The sequence below is a fragment of the Gymnodraco acuticeps genome, unplaced genomic scaffold, assembly GCF_902827175.1.
Source record: "Gymnodraco acuticeps unplaced genomic scaffold, fGymAcu1.1, whole genome shotgun sequence".
Lineage (NCBI taxonomy): Eukaryota > Metazoa > Chordata > Actinopteri > Perciformes > Bathydraconidae > Gymnodraco > Gymnodraco acuticeps.
In genome coordinates this window covers 816,725-838,583 of record NW_022992110.1, presented here as the reverse complement: position 1 = coordinate 838,583, position 21,859 = coordinate 816,725, and the positions used below count along the sequence as shown (strand labels likewise).

The window sequence follows — 21,859 nt, the reverse complement described above, 5'->3', positions numbered from 1 at the left end:
GATAGTGATATATTATTTTAAATCTGTTAAGGTCAACATAGAAAAGGAACACAATCAATCTTGTTTTGTACAAAATACTGAATGAAAGGGAGAGGAAAGGGATGTGATACTGTAGTTACAGCTGAAACACTCCCTCCTGAGACTTAAGGACACAGTTCGTAATACTCTCAGAACCAGATCTCATTTTTTCTTCTTTGCCTGGACCACCAGTGTCTCCATGGCCCGCTTTCGCTGTTTTGCCACATGTTTCAGCCTCGCCGTTTTCTCTTCTTCAGCAGTCTGTTTCTTGGCCTGCTGAGCACTGCCAGATGCTTGGGAGCCATACTTGCTCTGTTGCTGCTGCTTTTCTTTCTGATTCATCTTCTGCTGGCGTTTGTATGTGGCTGCTGCAGAGTTGATATTCTTGCATAGTGTTCTGTCCACCTCCCCGAACTTCACATCCTCCATTCTGAAGAGCTGCACGGCTGTCTTCCCCCTGGACTGCAGGGTGTACTTGACCGTCTGGATTGCATTACATTTTGGTACATTCATGTTGCCACTCCTTTTGTCAATTATTTCATTCATCAAACTAAAAGAAGACTCAACCCTTGGTCCGTGAAAGATGGAGAGGCAACATTTAACCATCGCACTCAGGGAGGGGTACTTATCTGGCTTGTCAAAGACATGACCCCACCACTCAACCATGCTCTCACCCTCCTTGAAACTGGGGATGGTCAGGTCAACATTGAACCGCACAAGTTCTCTCTGGATGTCCTGGTCTGCTGGCAAGAGGTGCCGCAGCATACCACTCAGCCTGCCAAGAAATGGATGAGAATTTTAAATCAGTTTTAGGACATGAGGTAACAAAAATCGTTAAATCCCAAAGTACCTGGTAATATGGCAAACAAAACTTTAAATGTTATTCTTACCTCTTAAGCTGGATGGTTGCCTGTGAGTGGCCTCTCAGAAGAGGGTCCAGAGCAGACAGGGCTGTAAGAGTCGGACTGGCCAAGGGGAGCTTCTTCTGGAGGTACACTGCAGTGGTGATGTAGGCTTTCCTGACGTCTGCTAGGAATGGCACCAACAGCTGACAAAAAACACCAAAAACTGACCATTATTTTAAGTCTCAAAAACAAATGAGAAAAAAGGTCATGCAGGTGATGCAGGGTACTACTTACAGCATGATTGGGATTCTGGTTCCTGAACGTGTCAGCCTCCTGTCCCACATAGACCTCCTTGGAGGGCAGCAGCATATAATCCTCCAGGACCATCTCCCTCAGAGCCCTGGGAGACAGCTGTGTAAGGGAAGTAATTCATGGGAGTAATACCTTAAGTGCCTTTCAAAAGACCCAAGGTTGCTTAACAAAAAAGGAAACACTCAACTGATAGCACAGACAACAGAAAAGTAAAAATAGGGATAAAGTCAATATACTAATGTAGGCAGAGTGGGTGTGAGGAGGAGTTAATTACCTGAGTAATGTATTCGGCCTTCACGAAGCAAGCCATGAAGGCCAGGAACAGCTCAAGCTGCCGATCATGAAGTCTGTGAACCAATGTCTGGCTACCCTGTGTATGTAAAACAAATTCTTATGAAATTGATTGATTGCCAACATTGGATGTGCATGCACGTGCAGTCAAGTTGCAGTAATTCCAAGCACAACTAACACCCACCTGGAAAACCAAGACATACTCCTTGAGAATAGCCAGCAAACCCATGTAGATGCTGAGCCGTAAGACTGTTGTCGTCTCCTCATGCCGCAGCTTCTGACATACCCTCTTTTTTCTCTCACGGCCTTGTGGAGTCATGCCTGTGAAACACAATACATATTCCTCCTCATTAGTAACTTCAAAACAAGTATAAGTGCTAATTATTATAAGGGATTGGAACATCAAGTCTCATCACCTTTCCTGTTGAGTTCCTCCTGAACCACCTTGATACGGGCTCTTCCTGCCTGGTTGACGTGGTACTTGGTGTACATCAGTTCCAAAGGCTCCCTATACAGCTCCTTATCTGCAGTGGAGAGGAAGCCATAATAGAGGACTCTGTACGCAGGCATCATGGCATGGGTTGCCATGCTGGCATCGTATGCAGACAGCCAGCGATGACGAACAAAGCCCCTCTGTGGGCTGGAGGCGGGGAGATTTAGAATCATAGCTATCTCCTTGAGGTACATCACCTGACAAAAGACAGAAAAAGATTTTGAAAGAGACACATACATAGACATTTTACACATTCCATAGTTTTACCACAGTACAGTACAGTAGGGCCAGCAGCCGTGGTCTAGACTAGAGCTGCATTTTGTTTACCTGGTCTGGACTCCACTGATGGTCAACCTGGAGATCACTGAACAGCTTCTCCAAGTAGCTGTCAAAGGGCTCGGAGAACTTCTTTGCCGCATTGTGTATATGAGGACAGGAGTCCCCATCAACATCGAGCAGGTTGGGACAGTATTGGTGCATCCTGATCTCGAGGCCGGTCTTGCTGCCCCTCATCACAGCACACGAGTCCATCAGCATACTCACAAGGTTATTCCACGGGATGTTGTTTTTCTCAAAGAACTCACAGAGCACCATCTCTAAAGAACTTCACGATCTCCAAGGACCCCAAATGCTCCACTATCACCTTCCTCAAGTCTGCATGATAGTAGCAAACGAGCATGGAGAGGATCTTCAACATAAAAAGGTTTATTAGCCATGCAACATTTTACAGGGCATACACTGAAGCAAAAACAGATGGACTTTGATGGCAATAGCTTAATATGAGACCAACCTTTTTGTTGTTGTTGGAGGTACTCTCGTCTAAATTTAACGAAAATGGAAATATCTTCATGTTGGAAAAGTTCCTCTCAGAGTAGGTCCGCCCTACACAAAGTCGGACAGCTTTGTCACATTATCAATCAATCAATGTTTATTTATATAGCCCAATATCACAAATGTTACATTTGTCTCAGTGGTCTTCACAGTGTGTACAGAATATCAGTATAACAATACGACACCCTCTGTCCTTAGACCCTCACATCGTACAAGGAAAAACTTCCGAAGAAAACCCACAGTTTAAAGGGAAAAATGGGAGAAACCTCAGGGAGAGCAACAGAGGAGGGATCCCTCTCCCAGGACGGACAGACGTGCAATAGATGCCGTGTGTAAATTGAAAAGATAATACATTTGCAACATAGGTAGTCCAAATGTTTGGAAATGCATGTGTGTATAATAGGAAGATGAATCCACGAGGATATCAATCCAGGACCTATGATCCAGGACCACAGCCATGGGCTCGCGATCCAGGACAGAGGAGCGCAGGATCATCCATGACTCCGGATCCCGGCGTATATAGACACCAAAAAGAAATAAATGTGGGGAAGCTGGGTTAATCGGAACATGAGAGTACACAGGTATAGACAGAGAGAAGGAAGAAGTAAGATGTCCCCCGACAAACTAAGCCTATATCAGCAAAACTAGGGGCTGAATCTAATCAGCACTAACTATAAGCTTTATCAAAAAGGAAGGTCTTAAGCGCACTCTTAAAAACGGATAGACATTACATTACATTGCATTTAGCTGACGCTTTTATCCAAAGCGACTTACAATAAGTGCGTTCGACCAACAAAATACAACTTGAAGAAAACAGAATCATATAAGTACATCAGGCTTCATAGAGCAAAAACATTTCAAGTGCTACTCAACTGGCTTTAGATAAGCCAGTCCTTTATTAGTATAAAAGTGCTTCGTTAATAGTTCTATCGCTCGAAGTGGAGTCGAAAGAGATGAGTTTTCAGTTTGCGCCGGAAGATGTGCAAGCTATCTGCCGTCCTGATGTCAATGGGGAGCTCATTCCACCATCTTGGAGCCAGGATAGCAAACCCACGTGTTTTCGCCGTTGGGAACTTGGGTCCCCCTCGCAGCGAGGGCGCAGCGATTCGTTTGGCTGATGCAGAGCGTAGTGCACACGCTGGGGTGTACGGTTTAACCATGTCCTGGATGTACGAAGGGCCAGATCCATTCGCAGCATGGTAAGCAAGTACCAGTGTCTTGAAGTGGATTCTAGCAGTTACCGGAAGCCAGTGAAGCGAGCGTAGGAGCGGAGTAGTGTGGGAAAATGTAGGAAGGTTGAAGACCAGACGAGCGGCTGCATTCTGGATGAGCTGCAGAGGTCGGATGGCACATGCAGGTAGACCAGCCAGGAGGGAGTTGCAGTAGTCTAGGCGTGAGATGACGAGAGCCTGGACCAGAACCCGAGTCGCTTTCTGTGTCAGCTGGGGACGTATCATCCTGATGTTGTAAAGCGTGTATCTGCAGCAACGGGTTGTAGCAGCGATGTTTGCAGTGAAGGACAGGTTGTTATCTAGGGTCACACCCAGATTCCTTGCAGTCTGAGTCGGGGAAACAACTGAGGTGCCGATGTTGATTGTTAGGTCAAGAGTGGGACAATCTTTTCCCGGAAGGAAGAGCAGCTCAGTCTTGTCAAGGTTGAGCTTGAGGTGATGAGCAGACATCCACTGAGAGATGTCAGCTAGACAAGCAGAGATGCGTGCGACGACCTGGGTCTCTGAGCGGGGAAAGGACAGAATGAATTGGGTGTCGTCAGCGTAGCAGTGGTAAGAAAAACCATGCGGGCTAATGACTGATCCGAGCGAGTTTGTGTACAGGGAGAAGAGGAGGGGACCAAGAACAGAGCCCTGAGGGACCCCTGTAGTTAATTGACATCACATGCATAATCTATTTCGGTACAATATAAATCATACAACAGGTAATTGTGGCAACATAGCAGTATATATAGCAACATGGTAGTTTAAGGAACATGTTTTATGTGCGCAGTTCACTAAAATGGAAATTAAAACACTGAAATAGTAGGTAAGAAAGAAAATGTAAATACCTAGACCATGGATCATCTTGTATGAAGCTGTCGTCCGCGACAGCTTCATTCCCTGCAAAGCTGGTTTATCCAAGGAAAGGGTCTGGGCAAGCTCAACAATTACAGGAGCCATAGAAAACGGGATGGAATGCTCCGCCAAGGTTCCAAGGACCATTGCCTAGAACACAAATTATGTAATTAATGTAAAGCTAGTGTATTCCATGTTTAGGTGATGATGCTGTCAGTGACCGGAGCTGATTGTGAATAATAATAATAATAATAATAATAATAAATGATTATTGTTATAATAAAAATAACAATCTCAAAGTGCTAGTGTACTCTGTCTATGCTGCCTGTGCTGACTAACAGGCCTACACCACCTAATTCTTAGACCTATTCATATCTTAGACTGCACTGTAACTTTGATCCATGTACTTTTTTCTTTTAATGTTTATTTTATTAGCTTTTCTTTTTAATGACTGATTTTAAATGCCATTTTCTTAACCAGTTAAGCCCGAAGGTCCCCCAAGTGGACCCCTCCCACAGTTTTTTTTTTCTCACATGTCTCAGGGCTTCTTAATATTTATGAAACTATTGTTTGATACCCTTTTAAAAAGGTAAGAAACTCCGCTACCTGACAATAAGAACAATTGTTAGCTAAAAAAAACACAAGAGTAATACCCAGCCTTTGAATTAGCATTGAGCGAAAAAATGCTAACTAATGCCAACGCATTTTTACACACAACACACGGTAGAAATGCCCTTATTACTATCTTAACTGCACAAACAAGATATACGATTTAAAGCTGAGACTCCACAGATTCCACACATGTAATGTCATCACTGTCCGACCTCGAATTCCTGGAGCTATCAGCCAGAAAAGAGAAAGTAAACAACATCAGGTTCCAAAAATATTACAATAATTACGTCTTACCTTTTTTGATTTGTGATCAAAAGTTGTGTTCAACGGAATAAAAACGCATCTCAAGGTTAATCCAATGTCTTTGTGTCACGTAGATTTTTTTACTGATAATCAATCATCATATTTATGGCAATATGCTCGGTATAAAGTATTGCCGTCCAGGCTTGCACTTTCAGATATGCTTCGTTTGCTTCTCCATTACGTCCGCTATGGTAATGTTTACGTAGATTTGGGAACTGCCCATCGATGCTATTGGTTCTGATGGTTAAGAAAAAGGTGTAAATCACACGAATCGACCAATGGGTTCCAGAGATATGGTCCTGCGTAAATTATAAAGAATGGCAGCCAACTTAAGTACATTACCCAGCCGACTTCATTTATTGTTTACAACGTAACGAAGCAGGAAATGCAGCAGGACCCAGAGCGCACGGAGCGCAGAGCGGACAGCAGATAACGGAATTGCAGTTTTATTGCTTATAGATTATCAGAACATTTCAAAGGGGACACAGCCCCATTGGATATTAATCTATGGATTAACTACATCATCGTTTTTATCGTTTTAATGCCATTGAAGACCAGTTTAGACCAGACAACAAGGAAGGTAAGTCATTGTTAGCCTAGCGCATTAGCGCTAGCGCCATTTGTTTTGATGTACGTTTTTGTTGATAACGTCGCAAGTTTGTATCTTTCAGTGTTGGGCTGTTCAGGTGGGCCCCGTTAGATTCTGTGTCTCCTTGCGATCATAAACAATGTGTTGGATGTGCAGCTAGGATAAGTAATAAGGGAGCGAGGAGTGATTTTCGGTGCTGTAATAGGTTAGCATTTTTCTCTCGGGGCTAATTCAGAGGCTCACTGTAAGAGTAAGCCTATGTTTTATTTTTTTTATTTTTTCACAACAGTTGTATTTGGATGGAATGAATACCTATAGTGATAATTCAAAGTAATAAAATGATTTTTACAGTGAAAAAGTTCAAATGGAACCGATGGTTCCCAAATTACCCAGAGGTGAGTCCGCTTAGACTTTATTTTTCTAAATCTCTCTAAAAAGGTCAAATTTCACTTGTTTTGCATCAATCTTGATACAGGGTACTTATATGTTATAGTTTGGATTCCTAAAGCTTTTAGTCTACTAACCCATCATGCAAGGGTGGTTTTCACTATAAGTAAAGGGCTTTTTTAGGTGGACATTAGAATTTACATGTTTTTACTATGTTCCATCTGAATTTACTTTAAAATAAAAACATCTATATTGATTGGGACACTTCTACATCCAACTCACAGATGTAACCTTGCTTTGAGAAAAATAATTATTAATTTACCCCTTTTAGAAGTGAAGATATATCATTTGTTGTGTTAGTGGCATTTTCGAGCCTGAAACCTGAAAAACAGGCTCAGGGCTTAACTGGTTAATGTCTTTCATTTTTTGTAAAGCACTTTGAATTGCCTTGTGTTGAAAAGTGCTATATAAATAAACTTGCCTTGCCTTGCCTCACCTCTGCATTTGCTATGCGGTTTATAACTGGTACGGGCATCTTTCCCTGGCACTGCTGCCTGATTGTTTCTGACCCCTGGTTGGCTTGACTCTGGCTTGCTGGATTCACCCTGGCTGATGCTGGAAGGAAGCTGCTGGCAACACTATGAGTGGAAGCTATCATCTGCACCTTCTTCTTGTGAACTTCCGTCTGGCAGTGAGCCTGCAGAGCATGGCTGCCTTTGTTAGCATAATTGATCTCTTTGTGGCAGAGTATGCATCTGGCGAATCCCTGCCTGTTGATTTTGATGAATACATCTCCTAGATGAAAGGACACCTCTCGCTCTTTTACTGAGACCTTGCCTTCCAGTTTTAGCCACGACCAGTTCCAGCTGCATTTCAATCCAGCATCCAGCTGTTTAACAATGGCTGAATCCTTCTCCCTTAACACACTCATTCTGCAAAAAATAATGTTTGTATTAGTGTTAGCACTAACTTCTAGTTTAGCCTTATTGATAGAACGGTGGACCACTTTACCCTTCAGCCTTGTCAGTCCCCTCACCTCAAAATCATCAACACGTCCTGGAAAAACGAGTTTTAGAGATTTTAGAAAATAGCACTAACATTAACCAGTTTTTCTTTTTTGTGATTTGCCGTAAGCTATACAAGCTAGCATCTAATAACTTTAGTAACGATATCTAGCTAATGTTAGGCTAACGTTAACGGTAGCGTTAGCTAATCATTTTCCACCGGAGCTTTATTGCTAGCTGTCTAACGTTGCGTTCTCTCCTGCTGTGTTCAATGACTCAATTCATCAAGCTGTAGCTAACGTTAGCTAAGCCTATGTCAACAGAGCTCCTGGGTAACTTATGGCGCGTTTCCACTGCAGCGGGTAGCTCGCTTTAAGCGTGCCGAGCCGTGCGGGGCCCGTTTTTGGTTGCGTTTCCACTTGGCCTAGTTTTGGCCCGGGGCTACTTTTTCACCTTTTTTCTGGCCCGACTAAATCGTGGTTCTAGGGCCAGGAACAACCAGGCTGAGTCGGGCTGAGTATGCTAAACTAGAGAGAGAATCGCTGGCAAGGGAGCTGCAACTACAACAAGATGAACATATTTGACCGTGAATTAATTGTAAAACACGTTTCAAAATGATGCCGAAGTAACAACATACTGATACCGGTTAGTAAAAACCATGAATTAATGCTTTGACAAGTCTGCAGACAGACGGCAGGCGAAAAACCCTTTTAAAATGCGTGTTTTCTAAATGGAGCTTGGCTAAGCTAACGTTATATATGCTCCGACCGTCCACACTCACAACAACGGCCTATACAGACATAAATAAACCAGCGACTGTATTCGCCATGACACAGGCAGTCTGTAGTTTGTACTTGTTTAACTTTTGTCTAGTTTCTGAACAGATATGAGGAGCTGTGAGCTCTGAGTGCTAAGAGCTAACGGCTGTGTTGTTTTTCTGGGGCTCTCATTGAAGATGACGTCACGGCTCCGCCTACACTGCGTTACTATAGTAACTGCCCCAGTTCCTAAACTGTAATGGAAACGCAGCATTAAAGTGAGCCGGGCCTAATAAGGCCTAACCAAACCGAGCGAGGCCTGCAGTGGAAACGCGCCATTAGATATACCAGAAAATATTAAAATGATTGAAACCATCACTCACCAAATTCAGTCAGGTAAATCGCCGAGGCCAGGCGTGCTTTCAGCTTCTGATGGTGGTCTGGATCCCACTCTGGTCAGCACGAGCGAAGCGAACTGCTTGTAAACCAATGATCAGGTCCCTTTTTGGCACGCGCACCTGTTTGCAGTTCACTGAATCTCTGGGGCTGGTTCCGAGGCCGTGGAGGACGGGACCCAATCACTGCCGCTGAGAGAGTCTCTCGGCTGCGGTGATTGGGTCTCGTCTTCCACTCGTCACCTAACGGTGCGTGCCGTTGCGGCCTCTGAACATACCTACCCCCCCCCCCCCCATTAAATATTTTCTCATCGAATCTACACGATTCACGTAGGTCACCTATTTTGGTTTCAAAATGGCGAATATCGCCGAAAGGTGAGTGATTCTCATGCCTGCAGAAATTAGACGTAGATGCAGCCAAAATCGACGAAGGCAACTGTTGTTTTTCCATACATCTGCAGGCAGTCTGTAAGGGCAATCTGACAACCCACACAGCTCTAGTTGACGCTGGTAACGACCTAGAGCACACCCCTCAAGTCCAGAGATGTAATCTGAAGACATGCAGCGATTTCTTCGGTCGTTAATTCAGAAAAAAAAACTTGTGCGCTCTGCCTGGCTACGTTAGCTAGCTGTTTATATTTGCACTTCCAGGATATCTGCACCTCCAGGAAAATGGCGTATTTATATATATATATATGGCGCGTGTTGCATTGTGGGTAGCTCATGACGTCACTGTGTGTGAAAGAATACAACATTACGTGTTAATAGAAATCAACATGTAATGAAATAAGAACCCACGGTTTGATGATTGATAGGTGTGTGGGCTGTCTTTCATTTTGACACACAGAACAATGTTATAATAAACATACATACATAGCCTACTGTATGTTACATGGATATATCTGCCTTCTTTCATTTATCTTTCCATTCCCACAACAATATACATAAAAAAATGGCATATTTTGGACATAGTTCGAATGGTGATTAATCATGATTAATTCATTTTTAAACTGTGATTAATCCGATTTTCACAGTGTGGTGTTTGTACTTTTACTTACCTGCAGCAAGTGCTGATAAATGGTCTAAAGTGTTATTAATGTGATAATAAAGTGCTACTGAAGAGTGTAAAGTGTTAATTAAGGGTAAAGGGAACATACCTGCTCTGTGTATCCGAAGCTGAGGCTGTAAAACAGCGTCCAGAAGCTTCTGGAGTCTCTTGTTCTCCTCCTTGGAAAGAAACAGCTCCTCCTCGAGCTCTGCTATCGTTTTTTCAAACGGAGCAAATATCTCTTCAGCAGTGAGTCGCTGCTTCTTCAACGACAGCAGCATTTGGACTTTACTCATGTTTCCTAGAACACCTTTCCCTGCAGACTCCGTTAAACACACCGTTTCTCTCTCCGTCAAACTCTCAATCTGACTAGCGTTGCTAACGTGTTTCCAGCTAGCATGCTAAGCTAGCTCCTATAGTCCGAGGTAAACGCTCCAGAAAAAAGAGCACAGAGTCCATTCAGAGGTTTATCAAAAACACAGAGATGATGGATCAGTAGAGCTGCAGCTCGCACACACTTTCTCAGGAACACAGAGAGAGAGAACCGGAGCGACGAGACGCCACCTCGATCCAGGTTAGAAAGAGCTGGGAACTTCACTTCCGGTGCGGTTTGAGGACGTCAAAATAAAAGCGGGAAGGATTTCTTCTTTTTGGTTTTAAGAACGATTGGCATCCGGACGTTGCCTTAACACCTAGGCTACTACTGGATCAATAATACAACTACTCTTTCAAAACAAAACTATTATAACTAACAGAAAATACTCATAAAGGAAAAAGGGAAAATAAATAAACATCATTAAGCTAAACAGGTCGCAGTGCACAAATCAAATATCTGTATAGTGTTAGAAATTAAAATCAATGTGGATATGTCGTAATTTGAATTAAATACACTATTGTAGTGTCGAGAGAAAGGGAGTCGGAGGCGGTGCAATTAAGGTGCAAAAGGGTACTTTACTTCGGAGCATGTTGTTGGGCCGCAGCCCGGGAAGACAAGAGGACAAGAAGCAAGGAGGGCACACAATACAGTAAGTGTTACGCCCCTGATAAAAGGGAAGAATTTTGACAAGAGTCAAAGTTAGGTTTCATTCTCCGGTACTTTTACTGGGGTGAGTCAACAAATGCAACACCTTTCAATAGCATATACAACTTGGCTATTAACACTGTATTTCAATCATGAGACTCCTTAATTACCACAAAATCATTGATAAGATAATATAATTGACAACATAGCAGAACCCTCACAGAATTATTTAACTAAAATATAAAGACAATATATTACATATAACTTTGTGCATCCACAATAAACAAGATGGCGGCAAAAGCGGGCTACGCAGTGTTTGCATGGATGTATAATAAGAACTGGATACAGCGTGGGAGACGGGGCCTCATTCATTCCTATGAGAGTTGCTCATTGGCGCATGATGATAAAATGGCTCAACTTTTGAGAGAGTGAAACGTCACAGATTACCCGGCATGCCTGAGAAGTACCCGTATGTGCACTCATAGAGCATGCGCGACTTTAACCAAAATGCTCGATCACATCAAGCACGTCAATTTGCGTACACGTAACAGCACCGCACGTTCATGACAAGCCCCCAGGAAGTGCGCCGGAGTCTGATGAGAATATTCGTGCTGGTCAAACGGCGGTACTACACTTCCTTTAGGTTGCTGGGCCCGGAAACACTTTTTCCCATTGACTTACATTGGGAAAGAGTGGTCTGTAACTCGTTGGATAATTTTTTTTAAACTAAATAAACTACCCAGTATGAACGTTTGTATAGCTCTTATTAAAACAATTCGTTCCTCAAGTTGTAAAAATGTGCTAATAACGTTATTCTGAGAGTTATTTCCCTCGGCATTATGAACGCGCATCTAGCCCACGGGACCGCGCCGCCCGGCATGTTCATGTTATGTGTTCAGTACTACATGATCCTCTTTACCCATGGAATAACAACGGACCATATCGCCTTACTGCCAGCCCACGGAGCTGTAATAATGGATATATTGCACATGTTTGCTGTAATTCATCATTTGTAAAATATTATACTACATGGGCTGTATGATGTAAATCTTGTACCGTAAATGTTGTATTAAATAAAGTTAATATTACCGACGTAGATTAACGTTCCTGTAGCTTCTTATTGCACTTGCAATTGTTTTAGTTACTTGTGGGCTACTTAACATGAATAATCACAGTTACTATCCTTTTACTCCATCACATTTCAAAAGAAATAGGCTATTGTTATTTTAACTCCACCACAGTAATCCATCATCAGCTTTACTTTTTAGATAAAGTTTTAACTCACAATTGATCATAACAGGCTTCAACATATACATTTTTATATATTACCAAGTGGTTTCATGTACAACCCACACAAGTATCATGCTAAATGAAGCTCTGTTGCTTGGATATCACTAGATCCTGATGTCAGCGTAATATAAAAGTACATAACGATTGATGTGTAACTTAGCATAATTTACTAGCTAGCTGTTAACTGCCGCCTCGTTAATATAAATCCAGTACCATGCTGTCATGAATGCGCGATGCTTTTACGTGTACGCAAATTCACGTGCTTAATGTGAACGAGCCTTTTGTAGTTAAAGTTGCGCATGCTCTATGAGTGCACATATTGCTACTTCTCAGGCATGCCGGGTAATCTGTGATGTTTCGCTCTCTCAAAAGTTGGGCCATTTTGTCATGATGTGCTAATGCAACACATCCTCACTCCCAGGTCGGCCTATGTTGACGTTATGTCAAGTTCCCTGTCGGCTTTAGCCTTAGCGTCCATTTTCAACGCAAGGGGGGGGGGCCTTAGCGTTCATTTTCAGCTTTCCGGGATGTCCATATGCTTCTATGGACGCTCATGGAAGCACGGCATTCGTTTGTGTCGGCTGCCCTTAAAGGCAATGTGAGCGTCCATTCTCATTGGATAACGGACAATTGTACACCCGGAAGTAAGTATTCCCCTTACTGTCGATTGATTTTACAGTGATATCTGCACTACTCATCGACTAAAAAACACCAGATTATCCTTGTTAATTACACAACATTGATTGGTTTAAATTGTGTGCAATGCTTTTGTATTTTTCCCCTTCGATTCGGAGAAACAAATATTTTTTCGGAGTAAAGGATGGCAGAAGACACTACACTACCCAGAATCCCCAGCTATCGTTTGGACTACACCATGTGCTCTGTTTGACAAACCCCGTGATAGTCCTCAAGCTCTGTGATTGGAGAGTGTGCTCCGAGGGTTACGCCGAGCCTCGAACAGCACTTGAAATGGGATGGAACCACGCAGACTGTCCAAAACTGGATTTGAACGGGTCCACCGCGTCCCCCCCTCCCCCACCCCGTCCCCAGAACTACACATGCTGGCTATTGTGTTTCGCAACATGTTCTCTATCTATGGCACGTCTCTACTGGGAGTTGTAGTTTTAAAAGACGTTTTCGTATTTCCCATAATAAGAAGTTGCCAGTATTAAACTGTGTACATCCCTGGAGGTTTAGGGGATAGGAAACACTCAAATTTAAAACATATAATTAATAAATGGGTGAAAATTGCTTGTGCCCATAATGGGCAGCATTAATATATATACACACATGCCAGCTAAGGTCAGAAGAGCTTTATTTAACAGCTGGTCTTATGTTTGTGACCCCTGTTGTTAATTGATAACATTACATTACATTAATTGATAAGCCTGAAACATGCACTTGTCAATGTTCAGAGGCAAATTGTGCAAATATGGCAGTAGCCATCGATCAGCTTAAGATAATATATACTTTATTGATCCCAAGTTGGAACATTTGCGTTACATCAGCATGTGTAACAGGTGTATGCAGTGGTGTTTATTTGTAAATCATTTAGTATAATCACACACATTCTGTGTTTTATATTTAACAATTCTGTGTTCTTTATTTATTGATTGTTCAATACCTGACAAGGCCGGAGATGAAATATCTACATACATCTTATAAGAGTATAATACATTATGTATAATATCAGTTAAAATAAGTGCTTCAAACATAGTTAACATTGCTGGAGGTATGCACACATATTGATAGATGTCTTGTAATGCACTATTGAGGAACCTGCGACCCAAGTTTTTCATTCAATGCATAACTACACCATAGTTGTGTGGGCCTATATGATATGTCAATAAACCTTAGAAAATCTTGAAATCTTGAAAGGGATGTGCAAAATAGTCAATATATACAGTCTTAAATTAACTATTAGTAGAGAATAACGAGTAATGAATATACTTTATAGGGATCCTCTCACCTCTCTGGGGGGGAAGGAGCCGGAGCTTGTGCGGGAGGTGGAGCGTTACCAGTTGGATCTGGTTGGGCTCACCTCAACGCACAGCGTCGGCTCTGGAACCTTACTTCTGGATAGGGGTTGGACTCTATTCTTCTCCGGAGTTGCTCAAGGTGTGAGGCGCCGGGCGGGTGTGGGGATACTCACAAGTCCCCGGTTAGGTGCTTCGTTGTTGGAGTTTACCCCAGTGGACGAGAGGGTCGCCTCCCTACGCCTGCGGGTTATGGGGGGGAAAACTCTGACTGTTGTGTGTGCTTATGCACCCAACAGCAGTTCAGAGTATACGGCCTTCTTGGAGACCCTGGAAAGAGTCCTGTATGGGGCTCCTGAAGGGGACTCTTTAATCTTGCTGGGAGACTTCAACGCACATGTGGGCAATGATGGAGACACTTGGAGGGGCGTGATTGGGAGGAACGGCCCTCCTGATCTGAACCGGAGTGGTGGTTTGTTACTGGACTTCTGTGCTAGTCATGGATTGGCCATAACAAACACCATGTTCGAACATAAGGATGCTCATAAGTGTACGTGGTACCAGAGCACCCTAGGCAGAAGGTCCATGATCGATTTCGTTATCGTATCATCGGACCTGAGGCCGTATGTTTTGGACACTCGGGTAAAGAGAGGGGCGGAGTTGTCAACTGATCACCATCTGGTGGTGAGTTGGGTCGAGTGGCGGGGGAAGCCTCTGGATAGACCTGGTAAGCCCAAACGTGTAGTTCGGGTGAACTGGGAACGTCTGGAGGAGGCCCAAGTTCAGGAGGCCTTCAACTCACACCTCCGGCGGAGCTTTTCGGGCATTCCTGTGGAGGTTGGGGACATTGAACCAGAGTGGTCGGTGTTCAAAGCCTCTATTGCCGAAGCCGCGGCGGGGAGCTGTGGTCTCAAGGTCCTAGGTGCCTCAAGGGGCGGTAACCCTCGAACCTCCTGGTGGACACCGGTGGTCAGGGAAGCCGTCCGACTGAAGAAGGAGGCCTTCAGGGATTTGTTATCCCGGGGGACTCCCGAGGCAGTTGCAAGGTACCGACAGGCCCGAAGGGCAGCAGCCTCATCCGTGGCCGAGGCAAAGCAGCGGGTGTGGGAGAAGTTCGGAGAAGACATGGAGAAGGACTTCGGGCGGCACCAAAGTTGTTCTGGAAAACTGTCCGACACCTCAGGAGGGGGAAGCAGGGAACCATCCAAGCTGTGTACAGTAAGGATGGGACGTTGTTGACCTCAACTGATGGAGTGTTAGGGCGTTGGAAGGAACACTTTGAGGAACTCCTGAACCCGACAACTCCGCCCTCTATGTTAGAGGCAGAGCTGGAGTATGACGGGGGATCAACACCAATCTCCCGGGGGGAGGTCACTGAGGTCGTCAAACAACTCCACAGTGGCAAAGCCCCGGGGGTGGATGAGATCCGCCCGGAAATGCTGAAGGCTCTGGGTGTTGAGGGACTGTCATGGTTGACACGTCTCATCAACGTTGCGTGGAAGTCGGAAACAGTGCCGAAGGAGTGGCAGACCGGGGTGGTGGTCCCCCTTTTTAAAAAGGGGGATCAGAGGGTGTGTGCCAATTACAGAGGCATCACACTACTCAGCCTCCCCGGGAAAGTTTACTCTAAGGTACTCGAAAGGAGGGTCAGGCCGATTGTCGAACCTCAGATTGAGGAGGAACAATGCGGATTCCGTCCTGGTCGTGGAACGACGGATCATCTTTTTACTCTCGCAAGGATCCTGGAGGGGGCCTGGGAGTACGCTTATCCGGTCTACATGTGTTTTGTAGACTTGGAGAAGGTGTATGACCGAGTTCCCAGGGAGTTACTGTGGGAGGTGCTGCGGGAGTATGGGGTGAGGGGGGTCTCTACTCAGGGCCATCCAATCTCTGTACTCCCAAAGCGAGAGCTGTGTCCGGGTCCTCGGCAGTAAGTCGGACCCATTTCCGGTGAGGGTTGGCCTCCGCCAGGGCTGCACTTTGTCACCAATCCTGTTTGTAATATACATGGATCGGATTTCGAGGCGTAGTCATGGGGGAGGGGGTCTGCAGTTCGGTGGACTAAGGATTGCACCACTGCTTTTTGCAGATGATGTGGTTCTAATGGCTTCATCGGTCTGCGACCTTCAGCACTCACTGGATCGGTTCGCAACCGAGTGTGAAGCGGCTGGGATGAGGATCAGCACCTCCAAATCTGAGGCCATGGTTCTCAGCAGGAAACCGATGGACTGTCCACTTCAAGTAGGGAATGAGTCCTTACCCCAAGTGAAGGAGTTCAAGTATCTCGGGGTCTTGTTCTCGAGTGAGGGAACAATGGAGCGTGAGATGGGCCGGAGAATCGGAGCAGCGGGAGCGGTACTGCAGTCGCTTTACCGCACCGTTGTGACGAAAAGGGAGCTGAGCCAGAAGGCAAAGCTCTCTGTCTACCGGGCCATTTTCGTTCCTACCCTCACCTATGGTCATGAAGGATGGGTCATGACCGAAAGAACGAGATCGCGGATACAAGCGGCCGAGATGGGTTTTCTCCGCAGGGTGGCTGGTGTCTCCCTTAGGGATAAGGTGAGAAGTTCGGTCATCAGGGAGGGACTCGGAGTTGAGCCGCTCCTCCTTCGCGTCGAAAGGAGCCAGTTGAGGTGGTTCGGGCACCTAGTTAGGATGCCACCTGGGCGCCTCCCTAGGGAGGTGTTCCAGGCACGTCCAGCTGGGAAGAGACCAAGGGGTAGACCTAGGACCAGGTGGAGGGATTATATCTCTTCGCTGGCCTGGGAGCGCCTTGGGATCCCCCAGTCAGAGCTGGTTGATGTCGCCAGGGAAAAGAAAGTTTGGGGCTCTCTGCTGGAACTGCTACCCCCGCGACCCGACCACGGATAAGCGGAAGAAGATGGATGGATGGGATCCTATTAATATCTAATAATAAAAATAATGAAATTCAATAACATGCTTTAACCACTAGGTGTCCCTTTATATCAGCTGTGCACCTTTATGGTGTAAATACAGCCTATCTACCAATTGGATCAAATATAAAAGGCAGCCGAATTAGTGTTGATACTGCAAGGAGACGTATTGTGTGAAAATAAATGTAAGATGTTGTTTAATGGCTGATATATTTATGATCCATGTCACGTTTTCAGTTCCTCATGTTTGTCTAGAAGTCTTCTCATCAGGGCTCTATAAATACAGAACTACGGCAGATATGTCATATTTAATGCAGCCGAACCGTGTATTACAATGCCGTTATGTGATGACTTTCAAAGAGAAAAGCAAGCACACTCGGAATAAAGTATTATTATTTAAATAAAAAAAATGTTTTCGGTCTGTTTCCGGTATTTGTTAATGACGATGTGCTGTGAGATGTGAGACTGGAATTGCACAGGGGAAAATAACGTAGGCTATCTTTAGATGCGGATTTTGTTAAACTAATATGTTTGTGCTGTGGACCAACACTATACATTGACGGGGAAGGGGGTAGCAATAAAGATAACACCATTAAACAGTTACACAACATAACAGAAATAATATCGATAGCAGCGTCCCTAGCAACCACCTTGGTAACAATGAAAACTTCCTGAAGTAATCTTCGTAATAACTAGCAAAATAAAGATCATGTACATCCACTGCACACATAATCTGAAATAACAACTCATATTTCTCGCATCAAATGACATCAAAACGCATTTTAATGACCAAACTAACTTTAAAATAGGCATTTTCCATCGAGAATAAAACGAAGTTCGGCCATGTTTTTTTTTCTGCAGGGTGAAATTTGAAGATCACGTGACGCCAGCCATTGGAATGAATGGTGAAAACAGAGCACATGGTGCAAACCAAATATGTTTTCCATTGCTTTTGTCTTGGTCTGGCAGTTAAAGGGTTAATTAGAACAGTGTGTGATTCTCGTTCCAGTTCCCTCTCTGTTCGCTCTGTGGTCAGGTTGCTGCTGAGGTATCTGAACAATAACTATGAATGCAGAGCACTGAGGTGTGAGCAGCTTCTGTCTGATATACAGATAAGAAAAATAAGAAGACTGCTGTAACTCAGAGTGTGGGAAATAACACTGAGGTCAGAGAGGAGAGAAGGAACTAGAAGGGTTTGGGGCAGACGTATGATCGATAAGAGTTCAGTCAATATGTTAAGACTTAGAATAAGAATATCTCTCTAAATCACTTCAACTTAATAAAAACAGAGCTGGAGATTCTTTAAGTCGTCTTAAGAAAAAAACAAAGCAAAGCGTTTTCACAGAGAGAGGATGGAACAGTTATGCAGACACAATACTCTCATTTTAACGCTTGTAAAGGTGATGAGCAAACTGATATTCTATGCAGATGACTCGAGCAAAGGACAGAGGCAACGCACGACAAGATCTTCAGAAAATCCATCAAACAAACTAGTAACGTCTTTGTGTTTCTACAATTCTACACACAAATACATTTAAAATGTTTCTGCTAGGTTTGCCTTTTACACAAATCCATCCCACTTATTCCCACATGTGACCTGGTTTTACAAGTCCCACATTTTCCCAGAATTCCCTCTGTTCCTGTGATGAATGTAAGTGTAGATGTACAGTACCTGACACAGAGAGCAGGAAGACGACTAATCCACTCGCTGCTGCAGTGAAACTCATAGCTGCTCCTCTCATCTCTGTGAGACTATAACACATGTCAGATTAAATAATGTTCACAGGATGTATACAGAATCATTCCATCAATAAACTGTTTCTACTCACAGTGAAGGAGGAACAACGTGTTTAAAGATAACTTTCCTCTGTCGTCAAGGAGCAGCAGATGGATATCAGGCTGTTAAGAGCTTTCCTTCCTCTTTAGATTATTAGTATGCATGATGAGCCAAACGCCAGTTAACACCCATCACACAATAAAGTCATGTTTTTTAACACTGCTGCTTATATACTACTGACTGCTGCTTATATACTACTGACTGCTCTACTTATACTACTGACTGATTATATACTACTGACTGCTTATATACTGACTGCTTATATTTTACTGACTGCTTATATTCTACTGACTGCTGCTTATATACTAATAATAATAATAATTTCAATTTATATAGCGCCTTTCACGAAACCCAAGGACGCTTTACAATGGGAAGTAACAAAACAAAAAGTAATAATAATCATACAGATACACAGGCTGAAGAAAACAAAACAGGAACAGGTTGCTGAGGACTGTATATTAGTTGAGGCCAAAGGCCTGAGTGAACAGATGGTGTTTGTGGTGTTTTTTGAAGGTGTCCAGAGTGTCTGCATTCCTGATTGCAGAGGGGAGAGAATTCCAGAGGGTGGGGGCTGCGACACTGAAGGCTCTGTTGCCAAAAGTTTTCAGCTTGGAGCGCTGGATGGAGAGCAGCCCTTTGTCAGAGGACCGCAGGTGACGAGAGGGGGTGTAGGGCTGAAGGAGGTCAGAGATGTATGGAGGGGCTAGGGAGTGGAGAGATTTGTAAGTTAGTAGGAGGAGTTTGTACTGGATGCGTGACTTGACCGGGAGCCAGTGAAGGTGGATGAGGGTAGGGGTGATGTGTTGCCAGGGCTTAGTGTGGGTGAGGAGCCTGGCTGCAGAGTTCTGGACGTACTGGAGCCTGTCCAGGGCTTTGCTGGTGAACCCGAACAGAACTCCATTGCAGTAGTCCAGACGAGAGGAGATGAAGGTATGAATGAATGTTTCTGCAACGGGGTCGGGGAGAGAGGGCCGGAGTCTGGAGATGTTTCGTAGGTGAAAGAAAGCAGTTTTGACAGTAGACCTGATGTGGGAGTTGAAGGTGAGGCCAGAGTCCAGAGTGACGCCCAGGCTGCGAACCTCAGGGGAAGGGTGGATGGAGCCGCCATCGATGGTGAGGAGCAGATCTCCAACCTTCCGGAGCAGTGTTTTTGGGGCCACAACCATGAGCTCTGTTTTGTTATTGTTGAGTTTAAGTAGATTTTTTGACATCCAGGCTTGGATGTCGCGGAGGCAGTTGACAAGTGACAGTGGGGGTAGCTGGGATGATGGATTGGTACTGATGTAGAGTTGGGTGTCGTCGGCATAGGAGTGGAAGTTGAGACCATGTCGGCGGATGATTTAACCGAGGGGGAGCATGTAGATGTTGAATAGAAGGGGGCCGAGCACCGAACCTTGCGGCACACCTTGGTTGAAAGGGGCTGGGGGAGACTGCTTATATGCTACTGAAGCAGTTTGAATTGCATTGTGTTGAAAAGTGCTAAATAAATAAACTTGCCTTGCCTTACTGACTGCTTATATACTGACTGCACAGCAGAAGTGGTTTGATTTTGTTCTCAGCAGGGGGCTTTGACAGATTATTTCTCAAAAAATACACGGTAAAAGTTCTTCAATGTATTGTTAGTAGTCGGCTAACTAATACAAAGGCAAAAAGTATCAATTTCATGAAGAACTAATGGTAACATTTTATTTGTATCACTCATCAAAGACAGCCGAAAACATGCATTATGTACTATGGAGGGGACTCTGACAGAGGATTACTCAGAAAGTACACAGAGTAAAAGTACTTCATTTCATTTCTGGTAGCAGTCAAACTAGTACTGAGTCCAACAGTCAGTTTTATTAAGAACTTGTGGTAACAAATATTTGTATCACTCATTGAATATAGCAGGAAAAAAAATGAAGACCAGCTGATTTGAAAAAACAAACTCGAGAGACGGCTGAGTGACCGCAGTGCAGAATCGCTGTATAGTTTAAATATCCTTACAATGTTGTCAGTGTTAGACAAAGGCCTATTATATTTACAGCCCTTGATAACATTCATTTTCTGGGCTCGATATGTGTCTTGGATGTTTTCGTTGTGATCGCTAAATTCACTTTGTTCCCCTTGTTTATAATATTATCACCGTTCCGGGTAAACGAGGGCTTTTGTTTTGAAATCACTTCCGCGAGTTTCGCCCCGCCCCTCGCTCCAATGACCATTTAGTAAGGTAAAAACAAAAAGGCCTGTCAGACGCTCTTCCGCTAACTTGTGTAATAAAGAAAATCAAATGGACCGTAGATACACGGATTAGGGCGACACCATCTGGTCACAACGTTAAATATTCGACCATATTTATGTGCAAATGAAGAACCTTTTTCATTAAATGAGTCTCTTGTCTTTTCTGACTTTATGGGTATTTCACTTTATATTAAATACATAACAATAAGAGTGCAGAACATCTAATATTCTTCACTATGAATCCAGAACAATACAACTGCAGGAGTATGGGTAAAACGAGATGTGTGCATGCATTTGGAGCCGATTTGGGCAGAATCCAGCAGAGTGGATCGTGCTGTTCATCCTATGTCATCTATATGTAAAGAAAACAGTCTAAATATTTAACATAAAGCTGTGAAACAGTCTCAATAATTGGCAGCACAAATGTAAGGTTTAAATGGAATAAAAGGATACATATTCAGATAGGAAGTTCTAATATCTTAAGAGAAGAGCTTGAATATAAAAAAATAGAAACTATTTCGGCTCTTTCCTGTCTTTCTACTGGGCCTCTCTTGGCTTTGTGCTGGCTATCTTCTAGCTCAATTCAGGGTTTTGGATTTTTTTTCTAGCTCTATCCCTGATCATTTTCAGAACCTGAAGGCTCTATACGGACTATCTTCTGGTTCT

At 43.9% G+C, this 21,859-nt stretch overlaps 1 protein-coding gene across 8 annotated transcripts; it reads right to left on the bottom strand.

Annotated features, from left to right (window-relative positions):
* Positions 1-10,119, bottom strand: LOC117537733. 8 transcript variants are annotated; one of them, XM_034203061.1, is made up of 11 exons: positions 8,896-9,834; positions 7,762-7,806; positions 7,583-7,682; positions 4,853-5,009; positions 2,287-2,841; positions 1,883-2,156; positions 1,651-1,787; positions 1,450-1,545; positions 1,158-1,274; positions 909-1,066; positions 1-793 (listed from the first exon to the last, which is right to left on the bottom strand). In XM_034203061.1, exons 5-11 carry the CDS (start codon positions 2,551-2,553, stop codon positions 181-183), a joined length of 1,662 nt encoding a protein of 553 aa, XP_034058952.1. In that variant the 5' UTR covers positions 2,554-2,841; positions 4,853-5,009; positions 7,583-7,682; positions 7,762-7,806; positions 8,896-9,834; the 3' UTR covers positions 1-180. The 8 variants fall into 8 exon arrangements, with proteins under 8 accessions (XP_034058952.1, XP_034058954.1, XP_034058951.1 ...); XM_034203063.1 differs by having other exon boundaries at positions 7,787-7,806; XM_034203060.1 differs by having other exon boundaries at positions 7,583-7,806.
* Between the last annotated feature and the right edge of the window lie 11,740 nt (positions 10,120-21,859).